This window comes from Physcomitrium patens, chromosome 8 (assembly GCF_059467195.1).
Source record: "Physcomitrium patens ecotype Gransden chromosome 8, ASM5946719v1, whole genome shotgun sequence".
Taxonomy (NCBI): domain Eukaryota; kingdom Viridiplantae; phylum Streptophyta; class Bryopsida; order Funariales; family Funariaceae; genus Physcomitrium; species Physcomitrium patens.
The window spans coordinates 9,014,106-9,036,763 of NC_143417.1; the positions used below are offsets into that span (position 1 = coordinate 9,014,106).

The following is a 22,658-nucleotide window of genomic DNA, read 5'->3' on the forward strand; positions in this document are numbered from 1 at the left end:
TCCTGTTTGCAAAAACGAAAAGATCTCCGTTCGGCAACAGATACACAAATGGGTAAAGATTGTTATCTCCTCCCAGCATACCCAAGTTGTAGAAGCCTTCTCCGGCTCTCCTCTTGGGATAAAACTCGTAGGAAGGCGTGTTGCGTCCTCCTACAATGATCTGCTGAATACCAGAAGGCAAAAGCTGGTTAGAGGAATACCAACAGCCAGTTACAAGGTTCTCTTCGAGTTCAACCCAGTCACAATTACCTCCAGCGCCGCATGGTTGTAGGGTCCTGATTTTCCTGTTGCCCTCAAAATCACCTCCAGTCTGCACCATCCTTCCATTATTGAAGAACTGTCCCGATGAACACCATGTATCCGTGTACACATACAAAGGGCGGACCTGGTTGTTCCCTGGATTGAACATGATGGAATGCGCATAACAATCAACTTTAGAGATGCGCTCTGCAGGTTGGTTGCGGCAACGACCATTGAGGAGCTTGATGGCGGAGGGTCCTGTGTTGGTATGATCAAGCATGATGACTGTGTTCATGTGCGTGACCACAGTATGCATTGAGGATATACTCGCATTGTTGTTCAAGAGTGCTCAACTGCCCTGGGCCGCCACAAGGTATGCGCATGAGAACAGGCATTGCAGTGTTACCAAAACTACAAGAGTGGTTTTTGACAACCCTATTGTCCACGTCTCACCTGGAAAACTTTGAACTCAAGACTGAAATGCCACGTTAATCAAACAGAACTATCTTCTTCACCATAACAAACATATACTGAACAATGCATGCACGAACATTGATATCACTAATCAAGCAATAATTTAGATGAGATGGAACAAGATGATAACAAATTCGATCCTAACTCTATAACTACAACTTATAATCCAGTGACGGTATCGTTAATCATGAAAATCCTAGGTGCATGAAATTCGACACACATGCAGTCAGTGCTAAAGCATTGGGAAGCCCTCCTGCCTCTGCAAAGCTGGCCGAGTAGTGATGATCGGCAGGGCAATTGATCATTTGTAGTGCTGCCTTGTTGAAAGCCAAGTGAACGTTGCAACCCTCCCAGACAGCAGGGTCGATGGTGAGGCATCTGTTTTTAGCCATTCCTACACATGCGATGAGCTGTGGTAATATTGCAAAGTCAATTAGTGGACTATAGTGGCACTGGAGTTGTGAAATTTCACATAAACAATCTAACAGTACCTGTGGCTCATTCGGTTACCAATGTTAACGTTGTCGTTTGCATCTGTGTCGGTAAAGGGAGTTGACTTTGGTGAGACTAGGAAGTCATGGAGCCATCTGTTTGATTGCTAAAAATAGAGATTGTCACAGGAAGTCATGGAGCCATCTGTTTGATTGCTAAAAGCAGAGATTGTCACAGGAAGTCACTGAGCCATCTGATTGATTGCTAAAAGCAGAGATTGTCACAGCTCTCCTAATCTAATCCACAGATGCTCTAATCTCTTAACCATGGCAATAGACTTGTATCATATTACCTAACCCAAGAAATGATTCCTAAGATTATTTCAACTACGATGTTTAAGTCATAGATGAGAAGAAACATTGTTGTATGTTCTTTTTTGTCAAAGGATACAAATCAAACAATGTCTTATGGCTGATTGGAAATTACACATACAACATTCTACACAATTCCTTAGGCATGTAAGGTCAATATAATCATTTTTTTTTTTTGCAATAATAATTGTTTACTTTGTTGGTCATTCTTTTTTGTCAAAGGATACAAATCAAACAATGTCTTATGGCTGATTGGAAATCACACATATCCTAATTTTTTATTTTAATTTTAATTCAAGTGTATTTCATAGAAAATCTCATATATATAAAAATGGATATAATAAAAATAGTTGTCATATTTTTATAAATTCAAATTTTTATTTTAATTATGCTTTTATTTAGGTGTGATTATTTCATTAAAAATAGAAGTCTTTACTTTAATTAGGTTTATGCCAAAAAAATTGGTTGAATGATTTAAAGATTACAATCAATATAGACTATAATTCTTCAATTTCCATTTGTAATCTATTTTCAAGAAAAGATGGCCATAAGTAAGTCACAATTTGAATTACAAACTCTCTTTTAAGATGCAAATGCATATGAAAGTAGCAATCAAAATTTACATTGAATTTCTTCATAAAAGACCTTAAATAATTAAAAATTAGATTTAAACCAACCACATTGTGCTCTTATTGTAAGAAAATATGGCATTGGAATTGCAATTATTTAAAAAATATGTCTAAAGTTGCTGCAAATTCTATAGCTATTTTTTATAATAGCATGAAGTTAAAATTGACTTCAAAATCAAATATTTTTGAAGAAATATTTATTGCATTCTATGCACATATATTTCTCATACATACAAATTACTCGAAGAAGTCATTATAGTTTGGAGCGACAAAAGAAGAAAAATTATTTTTAAATACAAAAGCTATACACCACTTAGCAATAATTTACTAATTTTGAATCATTTTCATTTAATGAGAGTGAAGTTTATCTTAACAATGACACTACATTTTGTATATACAAATAAGGTGAGGTAGAAATCTATATGGTGAATGATCACACCATTTGGTTTACAATATACTTTATATCTTAAATATATAAAATAATCTATTTTTAATAAGTGACTACAATCAATAAGGTGGCAAAATCTTCTTAAAATATCAAATTTGTCACCTTCTAACTAGTGGCAATACTACTCTAGCTGAATGTCTCTAAGTCAACTTATATATGTTAGAAAAAATTGTAGTATATGTTTAATATATTAATGCTAATTCTTTTATCACACCAATTAGAGATACAATACACATGCTAATCAAATCATTCAACCGAGTCACACTTATCCACAAGATTGTCTTATGACATATTCAAATTTTGAATCCACATTAATAAGTTGAAGCTAGTATCTCTTTGTTTTAAAGCTTGTAATGATTTCTATCACAATCTACAGCTTGATGTCACTACATCTACTTGTGCATATACCAAGCTATGTCCTTTATGACAAATAAGTATATATAAAAGAACAACAAATATAATTTAAATAATTATACCTAACCTAGCTATGGCACAATATTATCAAAAATCACAAGCTCCATAATTTTATGTGGTTATTTTCTTTGAAATTACTAAATCCACCACTTTCAAGCCATACCCTAATTTCAATTCTTGATCTTTGCGCTTATTTAGATCTACTTCTAATATTGTAGCAAACTCCATCTCATAATATTATCCAGTATTGTCACTCAAAAAAAGGTGTCAAATAGACCGCTATTAAAAATTACTTCTTTAAGCTACCTCCCATTTGAGTTCACTTCACTACTTATGGAAAACATATCTACTTACATCATTGTTGATTATCACATATAGGTATAAATTAACTTAAAGTACTTATATAAAGTATTCTCATCATAAGAATTTTTATTAGTAAAGTGTCTTATAACATGAAATCAACATGTTTTTAAAGAAAAAAATCTACTAAAAAGATCCCCAAGTTAGCTATACTTTGAATTGCAGATAAATTTGAGCTAGTTCACTAAAAACTTAGTGCCTAAGTTGCAACTTCAACTTTCTTTGATTTTGGATAATAAATAATCTTCACTAACAACTATTCTTACTATATAATAAATTGCTTACTCTAAAAAAAATAAAAAATAAAAAAAATAAGTATAATTCAATCTTCAAAACACAAAATCTTCAATCTCACCTTGTCATGCGCATGCGCATACCTTGTGGCGGCCCAAGGCAGTTGGGCACTCTTGAACAACAATGCGAGTATATCCTCAATGCATACTGTGGTCACGCACATGAACACAGTCATCATGCTTGATCATACCAACACAGGACCCTCCGCCATCAAGCTCCTCAATGGTCGTTGCCGCAACCAACCTGCAGAGCGCATCTCTAAAGTTGATTGTTATGCGCATTCCATCATGTTCAATCCAGGGAACAACCAGGTCCGCCCTTTGTATGTGTACACGGATACATGGTGTTCATCGGGACAGTTCTTCAATAATGGAAGGATGGTGCAGACTGGAGGTGATTTTGAGGGCAACAGGAAAATCAGGACCCTACAACCATGCGGCGCTGGAGGTAATTGTGACTGGGTTGAACTCGAAGAGAACCTTGTAACTGGCTGTTGGTATTCCTCTAACCAGCTTTTGCCTTCTGGTATTCAGCAGATCATTGTAGGAGGACGCAACACGCCTTCCTACGAGTTTTATCCCAAGAGGAGAGCCGGAGAAGGCTTCTACAACTTGGGTATGCTGGGAGGAGATAACAATCTTTACCCATTTGTGTATCTGTTGCCGAACGGAGATCTTTTCGTTTTTGCAAACAGGAATTCCGTGCAGTTGAACTGAAACTCGGGCAAGGTCGTGAAGGGATATCCTCAAATTCTTGGAAACCCCCGTAACTATCTTTTTGCTGGATCTGCTGTCATGCTTCCCTTGACATGGCAGATAGGTTTCGAGTTTGCACAGATTATGGTATGTGGAGGTGCAGCCGCCGGTGCCTCGAATACTGGAAATGCGAACGCCCCAATGTCGTTCAGTTGTGGGACAATCGTGGCTAGCTCCAAAAACCCCGTCTAGGCTGTGCAGAATATGCCAATTCGGCGTGTTATGGGCGACATGATCAACTTGCCAACCTGAGATATTTTGATCATCAACGGTGCCTAAAACGGCTATCAGGGATGGGGAAAGGCCAACAACCCCGCCTTGAATCCAGTGAACTACAACCCCGTGACCAAGCAGTTCCAGATCTATGCAAAGACCAATATTCTCCGCATGTATCATTCCACTGCAAACTTACTGGCTGACGAAAGAGTGCTCCTAGTCAGAAGCAAAACCCACCAGTTCTACACGTACAATAGATAATACCCTACTAAGCTGCAAGTTGAGGCGTTCTCTCCTCCTTACTTGGGTGCAGGGTGAGTCTCTGATCTCAACGTTCCACATTTGTTTATTATCCTTTCTCATTCATTGTCCGGTTATGCAAAATGATTGCAGCGTGCACGTTTAGCTAACTTGACGGACTGTTTGATGATGATGCTCAGATTCAATGGTGTAAGGCTTGCCATCCAAGGATATCTCAATCGGATCAAATATAAGCAGGTGTTCGTCGTGAACTTCGCTATGGGCCAAAGAGTGGGCGTAGTGGAGGTGAACATGAACAGCGCTCCCTACGTGACGCACTCCTTTGCGCAGGGTCAAAGGCAAATGAAACTGAAGACGATGTTGCCTACCAAGGCGGGCAATGGCTGAGCAGTGCAGGTGACCGCAGTCCCCGAAAATACCATTGCCCCTCCCGCATACTACCTTCTGTTTGTGGTCCAAAACGAAATTCCCTCCAAGGGTGTGTGGATCAAGTAGAACAATTAACTGCGCCCTCGTGACGACTGCCACAGTCAAGTTAAACCTCGGTGTAGAACATTGAGCTGGTGAATAGGTCGATCGAAGTATTATTTCTCTGTGTCAGTCCTTCCAGGACTTGCACTTGTTACTGGGAGTTGTACAATCGCGATGTAGACGTCTAGATAGAGTTACGAGTGTGTCGACGGTGTGGTGAGCGTCTCCTGGTGGCTTCTGGAGTGTTGATTATTGTTCGTTAGATCAATGCGAGGATAGTGGGGATCTTTGCAAATTGAGCACTGATGTGGCACATGGGGCGATCGAAAGTCCAAGAAGAATCGGTTATTGTATTCAGAGACAATAAAGGTGGGCCGTGCGTTGTCCTGCTGCCACGGCGGTAGTTAACTGAATAAAGCAAGACTTCACTGACGAGGTGAGATTGAAGATTTTGTGTTTTGAAGATTGAATTATACTTATTTTTTTTATTTTTTATTTTTTTTAGAGTAAGCAATTTATTATATAGTAAGAATAGTTGTTAGTGAAGATTATTTATTATCCAAAATCAAAGAAAGTTGAAGTTGCAACTTAGGCACTAAGTTTTTAGTGAACTAGCTCAAATTTATCTGCAATTCAAAGTATAGCTAACTTGGGGATCTTTTTAGTAGATTTTTTTCTTTAAAAACATGTTGATTTCATGTTATAAGACACTTTACTAATAAAAATTCTTATGATGAGAATACTTTATATAAGTACTTTAAGTTAATTTATACCTATATGTGATAATCAACAATGATGTAAGTAGATATGTTTTCCATAAGTAGTGAAGTGAACTCAAATGGGAGGTAGCTTAAAGAAGTAATTTTTAATAGCGGTCTATTTGACACCTTTTTTTGAGTGACAATACTGGATAATATTATGAGATGGAGTTTGCTACAATATTAGAAGTAGATCTAAATAAGCGCAAAGATCAAGAATTGAAATTAGGGTATGGCTTGAAAGTGGTGGATTTAGTAATTTCAAAGAAAATAACCACATAAAATTATGGAGCTTGTGATTTTTGATAATATTGTGCCATAGCTAGGTTAGGTATAATTATTTAAATTATATTTGTTGTTCTTTTATATATACTTATTTGTCATAAAGGACATAGCTTGGTATATGCACAAGTAGATGTAGTGACATCAAGCTGTAGATTGTGATAGAAATCATTACAAGCTTTAAAACAAAGAGATACTAGCTTCAACTTATTAATGTGGATTCAAAATTTGAATATGTCATAAGACAATCTTGTGGATAAGTGTGACTCGGTTGAATGATTTGATTAGCATGTGTATTGTATCTCTAATTGGTGTGATAAAAGAATTAGCATTAATATATTAAACATATACTACAATTTTTTCTAACATATATAAGTTGACTTAGAGACATTCAGCTAGAGTAGTATTGCCACTAGTTAGAAGGTGACAAATTTGATATTTTAAGAAGATTTTGCCACCTTATTGATTGTAGTCACTTATTAAAAATAGATTATTTTATATATTTAAGATATAAAGTATATTGTAAACCAAATGGTGTGATCATTCACCATATAGATTTCTACCTCACCTTATTTGTATATACAAAATGTAGTGTCATTGTTAAGATAAACTTCACTCTCATTAAATGAAAATGATTCAAAATTAGTAAATTATTGCTAAGTGGTGTATAGCTTTTGTATTTAAAAATAATTTTTCTTCTTTTGTCGCTCCAAACTATAATGACTTCTTCGAGTAATTTGTATGTATGAGAAATATATGTGCATAGAATGCAATAAATATTTCTTCAAAAATATTTGATTTTGAAGTCAATTTTAACTTCATGCTATTATAAAAAATAGCTATAGAATTTGCAGCAACTTTAGACATATTTTTTAAATAATTGCAATTCCAATGCCATATTTTCTTACAATAAGAGCACAATGTGGTTGGTTTAAATCTAATTTTTAATTATTTAAGGTCTTTTATGAAGAAATTCAATGTAAATTTTGATTGCTACTTTCATATGCATTTGCATCTTAAAAGAGAGTTTGTAATTCAAATTGTGACTTACTTATGGCCATCTTTTCTTGAAAATAGATTACAAATGGAAATTGAAGAATTATAGTCTATATTGATTGTAATCTTTAAATCATTCAACCAATTTTTTTGGCATAAACCTAATTAAAGTAAAGACTTCTATTTTTAATGAAATAATCACACCTAAATAAAAGCATAATTAAAATAAAAATTTGAATTTATAAAAATATGACAACTATTTTTATTATATCCATTTTTATATATATGAGATTTTCTATGAAATACACTTGAATTAAAATTAAAATAAAAAATTAGGATATGTGTGATTTCCAATCAGCCATAAGACATTGTTTGATTTGTATCCTTTGACAAAAAAGAATGACCAACAAAGTAAACAATTATTATTGCAAAAAAAAAAAATGATTATATTGACCTTACATGCCTAAGGAATTGTGTAGAATGTTGTATGTGTAATTTCCAATCAGCCATAAGACATTGTTTGATTTGTATCCTTTGACAAAAAAGAACATACAACAATGTTTCTTCTCATCTATGACTTAAACATCGTAGTTGAAATAATCTTAGGAATCATTTCTTGGGTTAGGTAATATGATACAAGTCTATTGCCATGGTTAAGAGATTAGAGCATCTGTGGATTAGATTAGGAGAGCTGTGACAATCTCTGCTTTTAGCAATCAATCAGATGGCTCAGTGACTTCCTGTGACAATCTCTGCTTTTAGCAATCAAACAGATGGCTCCATGACTTCCTGTGACAATCTCTATTTTTAGCAATCAAACAGATGGCTCCATGACTTCCTAGTCTCACCAAAGTCAACTCCCTTTACCGACACAGATGCAAACGACAACGTTAACATTGGTAACCGAATGAGCCACAGGTACTGTTAGATTGTTTATGTGAAATTTCACAACTCCAGTGCCACTATAGTCCACTAATTGACTTTGCAATATTACCACAGCTCATCGCATGTGTAGGAATGGCTAAAAACAGATGCCTCACCATCGACCCTGCTGTCTGGGAGGGTTGCAACGTTCACTTGGCTTTCAACAAGGCAGCACTACAAATGATCAATTGCCCTGCCGATCATCACTACTCGGCCAGCTTTGCAGAGGCAGGAGGGCTTCCCAATGCTTTAGCACTGACTGCATGTGTGTCGAATTTCATGCACCTAGGATTTTCATGATTAACGATACCGTCACTGGATTATAAGTTGTAGTTATAGAGTTAGGATCGAATTTGTTATCATCTTGTTCCATCTCATCTAAATTATTGCTTGATTAGTGATATCAATGTTCGTGCATGCATTGTTCAGTATATGTTTGTTATGGTGAAGAAGATAGTTCTGTTTGATTAACGTGGCATTTCAGTCTTGAGTTCAAAGTTTTCCAGGTGAGACGTGGACAATAGGGTTGTCAAAAACCACTCTTGTAGTTTTGGTAACACTGCAATGCCTGTTCTCATGCGCATACCTTGTGGCGGCCCAGGGCAGTTGAGCACTCTTGAACAACAATGCGAGTATATCCTCAATGCATACTGTGGTCACGCACATGAACACAGTCATCATGCTTGATCATACCAACACAGGACCCTCCGCCATCAAGCTCCTCAATGGTCGTTGCCGCAACCAACCTGCAGAGCGCATCTCTAAAGTTGATTGTTATGCGCATTCCATCATGTTCAATCCAGGGAACAACCAGGTCCGCCCTTTGTATGTGTACACGGATACATGGTGTTCATCGGGACAGTTCTTCAATAATGGAAGGATGGTGCAGACTGGAGGTGATTTTGAGGGCAACAGGAAAATCAGGACCCTACAACCATGCGGCGCTGGAGGTAATTGTGACTGGGTTGAACTCGAAGAGAACCTTGTAACTGGCTGTTGGTATTCCTCTAACCAGCTTTTGCCTTCTGGTATTCAGCAGATCATTGTAGGAGGACGCAACACGCCTTCCTACGAGTTTTATCCCAAGAGGAGAGCCGGAGAAGGCTTCTACAACTTGGGTATGCTGGGAGGAGATAACAATCTTTACCCATTTGTGTATCTGTTGCCGAACGGAGATCTTTTCGTTTTTGCAAACAGGAATTCCGTGCAGTTGAACTGAAACTCGGGCAAGGTCGTGAAGGGATATCCTCAAATTCTTGGAAACCCCCGTAACTATCTTTTTGCTGGATCTGCTGTCATGCTTCCCTTGACATGGCAGATAGGTTTCGAGTTTGCACAGATTATGGTATGTGGAGGTGCAGCCGCCGGTGCCTCGAATACTGGAAATGCGAACGCCCCAATGTCGTTCAGTTGTGGGACAATCGTGGCTAGCTCCAAAAACCCCGTCTAGGCTGTGCAGAATATGCCAATTCGGCGTGTTATGGGCGACATGATCAACTTGCCAACCTGAGATATTTTGATCATCAACGGTGCCTAAAACGGCTATCAGGGATGGGGAAAGGCCAACAACCCCGCCTTGAATCCAGTGAACTACAACCCCGTGACCAAGCAGTTCCAGATCTATGCAAAGACCAATATTCTCCGCATGTATCATTCCACTGCAAACTTACTGGCTGACGAAAGAGTGCTCCTAGTCAGAAGCAAAACCCACCAGTTCTACACGTACAATAGATAATACCCTACTAAGCTGCGAGTTGAGGCGTTCTCTCCTCCTTACTTGGGTGCAGGGTGAGTCTCTGATCTCAACGTTCCACATTTGTTTATTATCCTTTCTCATTCATTGTCCGGTTATGCAAAATGATTGCAGCGTGCACGTTTAGCTAACTTGACGGACTGTTTGATGATGATGCTCAGATTCAATGGTGTAAGGCCTACCATCCAAGGATATCTCAATCGGATCAAATATAAGCAGGTGTTCGTCGTGAACTTCGCTATGGGCCAAAGAGTGGGCGTAGTGGAGGTGAACATGAACAGCGCTCCCTACGTGACGCACTCCTTTGCGCAGGGTCAAAGGCAAATGAAACTGAAGACGATGTTGCCTACCAAGGCGGGCAATGGCTGAGCAGTGCAGGTGACCGCAGTCCCCGAAAATACCATTGCCCCTCCCGCATACTACCTTCTGTTTGTGGTCCAAAACGAAATTCCCTCCAAGGGTGTGTGGATCAAGTAGAACAATTAACTGCGCCCTCGTGACGACTGCCACAGTCAAGTTAAACCTCGGTGTAGAACATTGAGCTGGTGAATAGGTCGATCGAAGTATTATTTCTCTGTGTCAGTCCTTCCAGGACTTGCACTTGTTACTGGGAGTTGTACAATCGCGATGTAGACGTCTAGATAGAGTTGCGAGTGTGTCGACGGTGTGGTGAGCGTCTCCTGGTGGCTTCTGGAGTGTTGATTATTGTTCGTTAGATCAATGCGAGGATAGTGAGGATCTTTACAAATTGAGCACTGATGTGGCACATGGGGCGATCGAAAGTCCAAGAAGAATCGGTTATTGTATTCAGAGACAATAAAGGTGGGCCGTGCGTTGTCCTGCTGCCACGGCGGTAGTTAACTGAATAAAGCAAGACTTCACTGACGAGGTGAGATTGAAGTCCAACACGAGGCGAGGTTGAAGGTCGTCCATTGTGTATGAAGTCCATTAGTTCTAGACTAGGAAGTCTCTTATACAGTGAGTCTATCGATGGACCGGGTTGAATAATTTAGATACCGCAGCTGCATGAACAATATGCGTGAGTGGCGGTGATAGTCTTTTTTCCAAGGTCCCCTGGAGTCAACCAAGAAGTGGGCCTTGAAAGACTATGAGGGCCCAATTGGGCTATGTATTCTTCGCACAATAAATTTATTCAGTCTCCTGTAGAACACACTCTGCTTATGCCGTTTTCAATTTCTGCTCTCTTTGTTTCATTTGGGATAGAGAGCTCAGCGTGCACACATTTGTTCTTTCTTCGGAAACTAGTTTTTGTGTGTAGTGATGTTTTTTGTGGTTTGTTACGTGGACTCGTGTCATCTTCGTGATTGTACTTTTTCAATTTTTGATTGTGATTTTTATTGTATAGCGCATTCACGTGATTTTGATCTTGGTGCATGTCGGGGTGTAATGCTGTGAGTGACCTTGCCTTGGTCCATATCACAAGAAAACTACTTCCTGTATTTTGTGTCCCTCTCACGGTTTTTTTTTTGTAGCAGTAGGATAATGAGCCGCTTCTTGCACTGCTACAAACCTTAGCGCTGTCATTTTATCAGTGGAAGTTACCGTTGACATATTGTTCGTTAGCCTCATTGGCATACAGCTTTGGCAACCACCTGTGTGTGGGCATGGTGTGTGCAGTCTCAGAGTACCTCCATGGTGTGTGTAGAGCCCCCTTGCTTCCTTTGATGTTTTACCAACATGAATCCATCTTTGTCAACCTTTGCTTTGGTGTTGCTTTTCGGATTTGCCACGCTTTCTTTTATCCCAATATCTGTTGCTGAGAGGAGAATGCTGCCCATTTATTGCCAAGATGTGTCAGTTGTGTTTTAGCTGAAATCTGATAAAATGTTTTTGTTTGAAGTCATGGAAACATTTGTAATCTCATTGTATGATTAATTTGTAGACACAATCCACACCTAATTGGAAAATAATTGTAGTTTAGAAAATCACATTTTAAAACATGGTTTGAATTAGAAGACAATTTTAGTTTTGACAAACATTTTAAATATTTTTGAAACAACTATAGGAATGGTATTGAAGTCATGATAAGATTGTTTAGAATATATATTAGTAATTTGGCATTTGCACAAAATAGTGTATTATTGCATTATGTTGAATGGAATAAGATATTATTAAATCACCCAATAATCAATTTTTTGATTTGATTATATTGGCATAAAAACAACATTGTGGTTACTATCAAAATAAGCCCAAGCATTGTTAGTTTCTACAAATTGTGTTGGAAGGACCAAACATTTTAAAGACTTCATAGAGAAATAAAATACAAAAGTAATTTAAAAGAAATATATCTAATCTGTAGGTAGTTTTAAAAAAAATTAGAATCTACTAAAAAATTAATTAAAAATCTAAAGACAAGTTTTAGTGGATTTGAAATTTATCTAAGTAAATAGAAGTTGTAAAAACTAAGTTGAAGTTGAAAGAATTTTGTTAAGAAGATAAATTCTTTTTAACCAATAGTAAGAAAAATTTAGAACTTCTTCTTAAACTGATGTTGTTACTTCTTTACTATGTTTTTTTCACCATTTTAAGATCATTTTTTTTTTGCTAATAACTTTGTGATACTTGACTTTATTCATCTTGTATTCATTATTTAATTTTGTATATCATTCTCATTTCTTGCTTTATTATAGTCTATTTAGTGTAGTATTATAATTATAAATATTATGTACGATCTCTTGTATTTGAATTATTTGTATTGATGGAAGTCTCTCTGTCTATTATTTGTTGTACTTCTTTTTGTTGCACATGTAATATCTTTTAATTCATTATTCTTTGGTGAAGTCTTCTGTATTTGATTCAATGTTGATGTCTTTTGATCCTCTTTTAAATGTATTGTTGTGATAACTATGCCAAATATTATCTTTCTTATTTTTTATGTATTTGTCATGTCCAAAATAGTAATTTTATCAATATTTTTTCTTTTATTTAATTTATTAAAAATATTATCCTATCCTACTAATATATCTTATATTTTAAAAATAGAATAGTTAAAACTTCTTTCTATATTGAAAGATCTATTATATAATCAACTTTGTTGTTGAACTCTATTTTTTTGTTTTATAATGTTGGACAATGTTTGCATCACATTTATCTATCTTATTTATTATTATAGTAGCAATAGTAGAAATTGATGTAGATGTTATATTCTTTCTCTTTAAATCATGTATTGAGTTTTTTTTTTTTTTTTCCATAATTGACTATCTTTGAAGTATTTATATTATCTATACTTTTATATTTTTGATATTGACAATTGAAGTATGTTGCTACAATAATTTGAATAATACTTCAATGAATCTTCTTTTGCTTTACTTGAATTCTTTATAATTTTAATTTTAAATTATCCTTTGAGATGAAAGGTGAATTCACTTACTTGCCATTTGAAGCTCTTTACATCTACTAAATTAACGGTGTATAAGTATGTGTAGTTCTTCTTTGGAAATATAGAGTAGTACATAGAAATCAAATAATATGTCTAGCTATTTCCAAATTGTAAATAGAAATATTTAGGTTGATAGCCTTATCATTCTTTTTTTTACAAAAGATAAAGAATAAAAAATTTCTTAACATATACAATTGTACTATATACTTCTTGGAAATGAAAAGTTATTTCATAGAGTGGATTGTGATTCAAAAGGATAAAATTGTAATATTTTTTTTTATTATACTACTACAATTATCTTCTTTTATGTTAAAAAATGCTTCCTTTATTGAAGTCTTTTGTATCTTCTTCTTCCAATTGACTACTTATACAAAACTCTATAAACCCATTGTATCCAACAACTCTTCTTTTTTATCATTCTATTTATTTTGTTTCACAATACCAAACTGAAACTGTGTTGTTTTTATTATTATTTTTATTATTATTAGTAACTTTAAAAACAATCTTTATAAAAATCTAATAATAATTGATAAATTCCTAAAAAAGCATTAAATATCTCTTATTCTTTTTAAAACTTTGTACACCATGATAGTTTGAAATTTCTTAGGATCTATTATTAAGCCAATATTTAAAATAGTATATCTTAAAAAATCATTTCAAGTTATATGAATTATATACTTTTTATTTTAGTATATAATTATGCACCTTCAAGTTTTTGTGACATATAACAAATATGATATTTATAAATTTTTGTATTTTTAGAATAGATTAAAATATCATCTAGATAATAAACAAAAAAATTATCTTATTTTAAAAAAAATATTATTTATTAGATGTTAAAAAGAAATTAGAATATTTATAAGTAAAAAAAAATATAATATTATATTCAAAATATCTATACCTTATTTGAACATAGTCTTTTATTCAGTTTTAAAAATTTATAAGTTTTTGTGTTTCTTATTGATCTATTTTGATATAGATTATGACTTAATTTAAATGATCAAGAGATCCTAACATCATAGGTTAAGCATATCTATTCTTAATGGTTTTCTTATTAAGTTCTCAATAATCTACATACATTCCTAATGATTTGTTATTTTTCTTCGTAAAAAAAATAAGATCTCATATTGGACATTTTCAGTAGCATATGAAATATTTGGCTAAGTTCTTGTTAATACATTCCTTGAGTAAAGCCAAATTATTTTGTAATAAATCATAGATTGATCCAAATGTTAGTTGAACCTCTCTTTTAAGTTCAATTGACTAATCATAAGAATATTGCTTCAATATAATATTTGTATTATTTTTTAAATATGTCTTTATAATCCTCATATTAAATTAAAATGTGGCTTGAAGTCTTTCCATAAGTGTAGTATACATAACAATAAAGTTCTTTCTTTTGTAAATTGTATAAAAACTTTTTTTCCTACAAATAAAGATTTGGTTTTACTTGGCTTATAAACCACCTTTTGATTAATAATTTTTTTGATTATACTAAGAAAAAAATAAAAATTACAAGAAATTCAATGTATCTAAGGATTATTATTTTAGTATCAATAAATATAAAATACTTAAATTAGATAAAAATAAAATAATATTAAATTCTTTTAAATTATTATAACTATTTTTTGTAACATCTATAAGAAAAAATTTATGTTTAATATGACTAAAAGATAAAAGACAACTAACTATGAATTTTATATGCACATGCTTAGTTTTCTTTATTAAAAGTAATCTATATCTTTTAACAAAATCTTTATCAAAAAAACAAATTAAAACACTTAAATCTAATAAAACAAATGCTTTGTGATTTTTAGGTCTTAAATAAATATCTATTATAAAATAAAGAATAGATTTGAAGAAGAAGACATGGCCTTTATAGATGTTGTATAAGATTCCAATGACATGACTTCTATTGTATCTTGACAAACTTATTTTTTAATATATTCTCTTCTTTAATAATCATACTCTTTATTTTATAATTATGTTATTTTTTTTGGATAATATTGAGTAGTGTACTTAGGTTTTCCACAATGCAAGCATAATCCTTATTGGCAATGTCAAGATTTTATCTTATTTGATGAGAGATTCAAAATATAATATATCAATTTTCATATCTTTTTATTTTTAAATTTTATGTATTGAAAAGATATTTATACTGTCAGTGAATTATAAAGATATTGAAATATATTAGTACAATTCTCAAGTTAAAATTTTAAAAAGCCATTTATTAGACTTTATTACAAAATCAATTGTTCAACTTAATATTAAAGAATTAAGAAAATTTAATGTTAATTTATTTATTCCAAATTTAAATCTATAGAAAAATTGATTGATGAGTGCAACATCATCCTATTTAATATCAATTGCAAGTTGTTAAAATTATAAGATATATAATAATATTCAATAATTTCTTTGATACAAAATGTAAGGCTTAATGGTTGTAATATAAATTTCATGTAGATTTATAAATAAATAAATATATATATATAGATATATATATGATCTACTAAATATATTCTAAAATTATTTAATATTAAATTATATTTTTTAAAAAAAAAAATTATATTAAATCAAAACCTAGAAGTAATGTTTTAATAAATTTGTCTTATAATTTGGAAGTTTGATAACTTTGAGATTTAAGTTCAATCATTAGTTATAATTTATTAATAAATCTTTAAAATTTTGATAATATATTATTAAACTTCTTAAACAAGACAATTCTTGATTTTTTAGTACTTGTAGTAATACTTGAATAATGTTTTACTATGTGAGAAGTAATATAATTTGGTACACATGTTGAAATAGCTCAAATGATCTCTACATCTTTAATTCCAACTAATCTTAATCTTTCTTGTGGTAGTAAATTTACTTAATTGATTATTAGCATTAACTCTTCATTTGTTCATTTATTTCTATTATCATTCTTTTTATTTAAAGAAGCTATGCCATAAAAATACAATAGACATGTAAAAGTATTCAATATCAATTATCTTAAGTATATTCTATGTTAAAAAAATCAATATTTATATTGGTAATTAAGAAAATAAGAGGACTTATAAAGAGGTACATAATAATAAATTAATTTAATAATGTCTTGGTAAAAAGGTTTTTAGATGCTTTATAGATGATAATTTGATTATACAAGTATCTGTAGGTGATGAATAGATTAAAAACTTAGCCAATAAATTGGCCACATAATAGATATATTAACCACTTATTTCATAAGGTGAAAACTTGCAATAGATGTTAAATACTTAAGATATGTGCACCTTCTAAAAGATTTTGCATAGGCCTTTAAGTAGTTTTGGGATACCTCTTTGGTGATTTAATAGAGTTTGAAGCTAAACCAAGTGATTAATTGGCTTGAGTCAAGAAATAAAAAAATTCTAAATAGATTTAGGATTCAAGCACCGTTAGCCTTTGATTTTTAGCTAATAAAATATTTTAGAAGTATATTAATATAGGAAGATTTTATTTAATATCATATCAATATTATTAAAATGAATAGGTATATATTTTGATTAAAATGGCCTAAAAGTAGTCTTTTTAGAATAGCCTCAGGATAGTAGAAATAATTAGGCTGAAATAGCAAAAATATAAATCAAGCTAAGTCTAAAGGTACTATCAAGTTATTTTAGAAGTAGAGACAAAAAGAAGCTTTAAAAGTAGAACATCAACTTAATAGCTACAGAACTAGAAAGAAAATACTATAGAATACTATTAAGTTACTTTGAAAGTTTTTTGGTTAGGTTTAGTAAAGCTTCACTATTCTAATTTGGCAGCTAAGTTGATTCCTTCGACTAATTTAGAGACATGTTTAGATAAAGAGGTAACTAGCCAATAGAGACATACATTGCTTCAAGATAGAAGGAAGTGTCGAGTCATAAGAAATGACCTCAAAGTAGGCATCAAGAAGAGAGCAAACTCTAGTTTTTTGGCTATAGATGACAAATTTTTATGCTAAAATCAAGGGAGGTAGTTGGAGTAGCAGTGGACCAATTCTTGACTAGAAAATTGTTCTAAATTTTTTCTTGGATATCCTTGAGGATGATGCCCTTAAACTAGGCTTTCTTGTTGTTGATTGATACTAATATAACTTGACCCAAGAGGTTGTCATTTACTATTTTGTATGAAGAGAAGATAGATTTTGATTTGTTGTAGGTTATGAAGGACAATTTGAGGCTTACCTTACGTAGTTCTAGATTTTAAAAGAAAGGTAGAAAAGAGGAAGGGGAGAGAGGAGAGAGAGAAGGAGAGGGAGAGGGCTTCTTTGGCATCCCTTTAAGAAGAATGTGGCCAATGGAGTTCATGACAAGAAGAATTGAGAGAGTAGTGGTAGATCATGTAATTGCCAAGAGAGATGATTGCAACAATCCATGGATGGCAATTTGATTGATTTTAAGAATACTATTTTTATATTTAACTTGTAAAGACAAATTTAAGGGAAAAAATAAACAAAAGCAAAATTTGAAGCTATAAAGATAGTTTTTATTTTAACATCAATCTTATGTAGCATTGATTTTTTTTAGTATTTTTATAAAAAAATATCTATTGAACTTTGTTTTGAATAGAATGTTATAAAATACAAGAACAAATGACAAACTTCATTTTGTATCTTTTTATTTAAGAAATTTTTTAGTATCCAAGTTTAAATATGACATCTAAAATAAAAAAAATTCTTGAAATTGTGAATTTCTTTTAAAAATTGCATTTTTATTAAGAAGATATTTCTAACTTGGTAATTATTCATAAAAATTACAAGAAATTTAATTATTTTATATCAACATATATTTTAAATTATCAATAAGTATGTTGAAGCATGTCTTTATTAAGATTTATATTTAATATTATTTATTGGTAAAAAAAACAATAAGATTTATTGAATGCCATATAGAAGCATTTTTATCTTGCACCAAAAGAAATAAATGTAATTTATTATTAATAAAAAATAATTATTTGAATTTATAATGATTTCATCTTTGAGCAATAAAATAAATATTTATTATTTATTTAAAATTATTTATTCAAAATAATATAAATATATCTTAAAGTCTTCTTTTATATGATATTAAAAATAGTATTTTTAAATCTTATGGTACTTCTTAGTTTGAATTCATGAATAATCTTTTTTATTTTAAAAAATACTTATTTATTTTAAAAGATAAAAAAATACTTACATTTTTTTAAGCTTATTATAATTTTTGAATTGCACAACATTTTGGATATAATAAGAGATTGAAATTAATCTCAAAGAATTTTTTATAGTCTCAAATTTGGAAGTCAATCAAAGAATTTATACAATAGTATAATATGTATTTAAGATAAAAAAATCCTTATTATTAGCTTTATAGACTTTTTCAACCATTATATATATATTGACACAACCAAGGTCTTTTTTTTTATTATAGATTTCATCACTAATCTTTTAATCTCAATTTCTTATGACTCTATAATTTTAATAGTAGAGTACTTCATTAGAATGGCATATTTTTTTATCATATATAAAAATTATTATATGTAAAGAAATAACTGGATTTTTTCTTAATAATATCTATTGCTGTCATAATCTACTTCAAGATATTCTGTGAGATAGAAGGATTCAATTTGAATCTAGGTTTCAAAAAATCCTATTTAAGATATTAAAAGTTTATGTAAAAATATCTTTGGTTATTCACCTTCAAATTAGTAGACAAACAAAGTAGATGAATTATGTGTTGGAATAATATTTGTAATGTACCATCAATTACTATTAAGATGATGAAAAAATTATTTTATCATTAGCAAAGTTTATCTATATTAACACCATATATACTTCTATTTAATAATTTTTTCTAACTATATTATTATTTAAAATTTGATACTTTTGACTTTTTAAAATTTAATAATTATATATCAAAAGATTTTAAAAATTCATAATTAGAGCTACATACAATAATAAAGATACAATTAAAAAAAGCTTAAAAATAACAAAAGTTCAATACAAATATCTATTATAGGAAATAATCTCAATTCCTTATTGATAAGAATGTATAGTTACTCTATTGTAATATCATGATTATTTGTCCTAGCAACTATTATGGATATATATATATATATATATATATATTTACTTAGATTAAAAAAATTAGATAGAATTAAGTAGACATATATAAATATGATGATATCTTATAAAAAAGCTTCTTAAAAGCTTTATGGGCATGGATTTGACTTTACACATATTTGTAGGTGATTGATAGATTGAAAACTTAGCCAATAAGTTTACCATATTATTAAGTTGTAACATGACTATATAGTGAATATATATATATATATAATAATTTTGGTTCAATAAGAACTCGAAAAAATTAAGAAATTCTTTATAAAATTCTTTTAGATTATTTACTTGTCTTCATAGCTAATAGAAAAAAGCTAGCTATCAAATATTCTTCTTAGTCTATACAAACTCTTTTACTACTTTAGAAAGGCCATAAATTGATAAAAATAAAGTTGATGAAGTAAATAATTGATATGGTTGATATTAGGATAAAGGTGAACATAGGGTCATGCTTAAAAATCTCTAGGATAGATTGGATTGATACCCAGAAAGGATTGATTGCCAATCAGGGTCAAAATCACATGCCGAGATACAAAATTATGCATCCATAGTGATTCTAGGATTATTTTGCAAATCAAAGAGTGGAATTTGAAAGAAGACTTTATAAGGTTTCTAAGAACATTAGTTTTGGAAAATTCAAGTTTGTAATGACTTTCTAAAAGCTTTCTGAAGTTAGGATTATTTTTGGTGAATTTGATTTGCGAAATAAAAATAAATAGAAATTATGTTTGAGAGAAATTTATAAGTATGGTAGTAGATCTAGAAGCGATACTTTGTGGATTTATGATTATAATTTTTATTATGGCATGCTATAAATTTGAGCATGATCAAATAGTTGGCTTGAAGATTATTGAAGTTCTACTAGGTTGAGTTCTTAGAAATAGGATTTTAAAGGTTCATAAAGGTTTTTAAGATCTTTAGCAATCTACAAGTTGGATTAAGGTGAAATTTATGTGTATAGGTAGTAGACTTAATTTTCAATATATATATAAATTTTGAAAGATATTTAATGGTAGAATTAAGAGGTTTTGGTTTTAGAAGATTGGCATCAAGATTAAAGAAGGAAGCCAGCCAATACTTGAGTAGATTTTAGGATTTATCATGTATTTAGTATGTGCGATCTTCTTCAAAATTTTTTTACTTATTACTAACTTAGTTATAATAAAGTATGAAAATTTTAGTCAAAATCAACAATTCAATTCTTTGTTATTGAATTTTTAATCTGTTGTAGGATTGTTAAGAGTTTTGTTTAAAAATTAGGATTTAATTAAAGATTGGTTAGGATTGATTTAGGATCTTAGATTTAATTAGGATTTGATTGAGATTTGATTAGAATTTAATTAAGATTTTTCTAAGATTTATTAAAGTTGGTCTAGGATTTAAGATTTTATTAGGATTTTATTAGGATTTGACCTAGGATTAATTAAAGTTTAATTAGGATTTAAATTAGGATTTGACTTGGATTTAAGCTTCTTTAAGATTTTTTGTAATTTTTTTGAGATTAATTTAGGATTTCTTTGTGTTTATTTTGTAATTTCTTTTAAATTTATTTTGGATTAATTGAAGTTTGATTAGAATTATTAAGGTTTAGTTAAAATTTATTTAAGATTTTATTAGACTTGATAGGATTGTTATTGCGTTTCTACTTATCTTCTAAAGATAGATACCTAGTGCATTCTCAAGTAAGAACATACCTAATACAATAATGTATTATATATGTTATTGATTTATGGTACAAGTTGGGCATATAGCACATATGTAAGAAACTTGTCTTCCAACTTAGACATGTATTGGAGGTCCTATTGTAATTTTTAAAAATGACTTATTTATAAAATTAGGATAAAAATGCACTTATTGTACTTAATCACAAAATTTGTGAGTTAGTGTAGGAATTCTTAGATAAATAGAAAAATCAAATGTTAATTGTATAAATATAATTTCTATAGAAGTTATTGAAAAGAATTTCAAAATAACTATATATATATATATATATATATATATAGTTATATAATTAGCTAATATTAATGTATAAGCCAATAGAAGTAGTTTTAATTGTTGTTGAATTAATTAATTAGGTTATAAAGCTAGGAATGTATCTTTGATTCAAATCATTTCAAAAAGAAAAAATATTAATAGTTCTTTCAAAAATAAATGAATAAAATAGAATAAAAAAATGAATAGAAAAAAAAGGAAAAAAACCTAGCAGTTATAACAAAAAAATTAAAAATTAAAATTAAAAACTATTCTAATTTACTTTTATTGGCATGGAGCCTGTTTTCCTTCCTTCTTGTGTGTTTTTTTAGCTTGCTATTTTCTTAGAGGTCTCCCATCCAGTTCTTCTCTTGAGCTGTCAATGCTCCAGCTATAGGGGTCGATCGGGGTGCAATAGTTTTTCTCTCTTTTTATTTTTTGGGCTGTACTGCAGAGCTCCGTTTTTTTTAGAGCCTTGCTTCACTGTTTTTGTTCGTCTTGGTTTGTTTTGGGATAGAGTAGTTTTTTGCAAGGTTGTTGCTCAGCTAGGCTTTAGAGGATTGTCGACATTTCTCTTTTTCCTCGAATTAGTGTTGGTGGTCCGGCATTTGGGTTTGGTGTACTCGGATGCAAGGGGCTATGCTGCCACTGGAGCAAGTGGCGGTGTGTGTGTTCCTGGAGGTCCACTAGCAGCAAGGAGTTGGTGTTGTAAGTTATTTTTTTTTGACATCCAGCGGCTCTTGTTTGTGTTTTCCTCTTTAGTTGATAGACGATGGACTTAGTCGGTTCTATACAAGTATGCTTCTCATTCCAAGTTCCTGCAACACCGGTGGTGATTGCGGCGTGTGGCGGCGGCAAGAGTTCTATTCCATTGTCCAGTTCATCGATCGCTACAACTGGAGCAACAGAGCGACTAATTATTCAAATTTTTCTCAACGTGGTTTGGTCTTTGTTTTTTCCTTCCCCCTGATTCTCTAGCAAGCTCGTGATTTGGTGTGGTGCGGTTGTTTCTGGTGGCTACAGTGGAGCGGCAAGTAGGATGTTCTGTCCTTCTAATTCCGTCGACTATGGTCGACATTCCTCGTGCTGCAACGGTCGCTGCGGCACTGACT

General features: G+C 31.6%; 3 protein-coding genes across 4 annotated transcripts; 2 read left to right on the forward strand and 1 right to left on the reverse strand.

Moving 5' to 3' along the window:
• Positions 1 to 19: 19 nt before the first annotated feature.
• LOC149988455 (aldehyde oxidase GLOX-like) lies at positions 20 to 3,717 on the reverse strand. Its single transcript, XM_073535696.2, has 2 exons — positions 250 to 3,717; positions 20 to 160 (listed from the first exon to the last, which is right to left on the reverse strand). Exons 1-2 carry the CDS (start codon positions 554 to 556, stop codon positions 63 to 65), a joined length of 405 nt encoding a protein of 134 aa, XP_073391797.1. The 5' UTR covers positions 557 to 3,717; the 3' UTR covers positions 20 to 62.
• A 61-nt stretch (positions 3,718 to 3,778) lies between these two features.
• On the forward strand, positions 3,779 to 5,798 carry LOC112285625 (aldehyde oxidase GLOX). Of its 2 annotated transcripts, none has more exons than XM_024526573.3 (2): positions 3,779 to 4,947; positions 5,074 to 5,798. In XM_024526573.3, the coding sequence occupies exon 1, from the start codon at positions 3,803 to 3,805 to the stop codon at positions 4,376 to 4,378; it is 576 nt and encodes a 191-aa protein (XP_024382341.1). In that variant the 5' UTR covers positions 3,779 to 3,802; the 3' UTR covers positions 4,379 to 4,947; positions 5,074 to 5,798. The 2 variants fall into 2 exon arrangements, with proteins under 2 accessions (XP_024382341.1, XP_073391799.1); XM_073535698.2 differs by lacking the exon at positions 5,074 to 5,798 and having other exon boundaries at positions 3,779 to 4,109; positions 4,199 to 4,339.
• A 3,342-nt stretch (positions 5,799 to 9,140) lies between these two features.
• Positions 9,141 to 11,249, forward strand: LOC149988456 (aldehyde oxidase GLOX-like). The gene is made up of 3 exons (XM_090252479.1): positions 9,141 to 9,275; positions 9,365 to 10,113; positions 10,240 to 11,249. The coding sequence occupies exons 1-2, from the start codon at positions 9,153 to 9,155 to the stop codon at positions 9,542 to 9,544; spliced, it is 303 nt and encodes a 100-aa protein (XP_090108605.1). The 5' UTR covers positions 9,141 to 9,152; the 3' UTR covers positions 9,545 to 10,113; positions 10,240 to 11,249.
• The last annotated feature ends 11,409 nt before the right edge of the window (positions 11,250 to 22,658 follow it).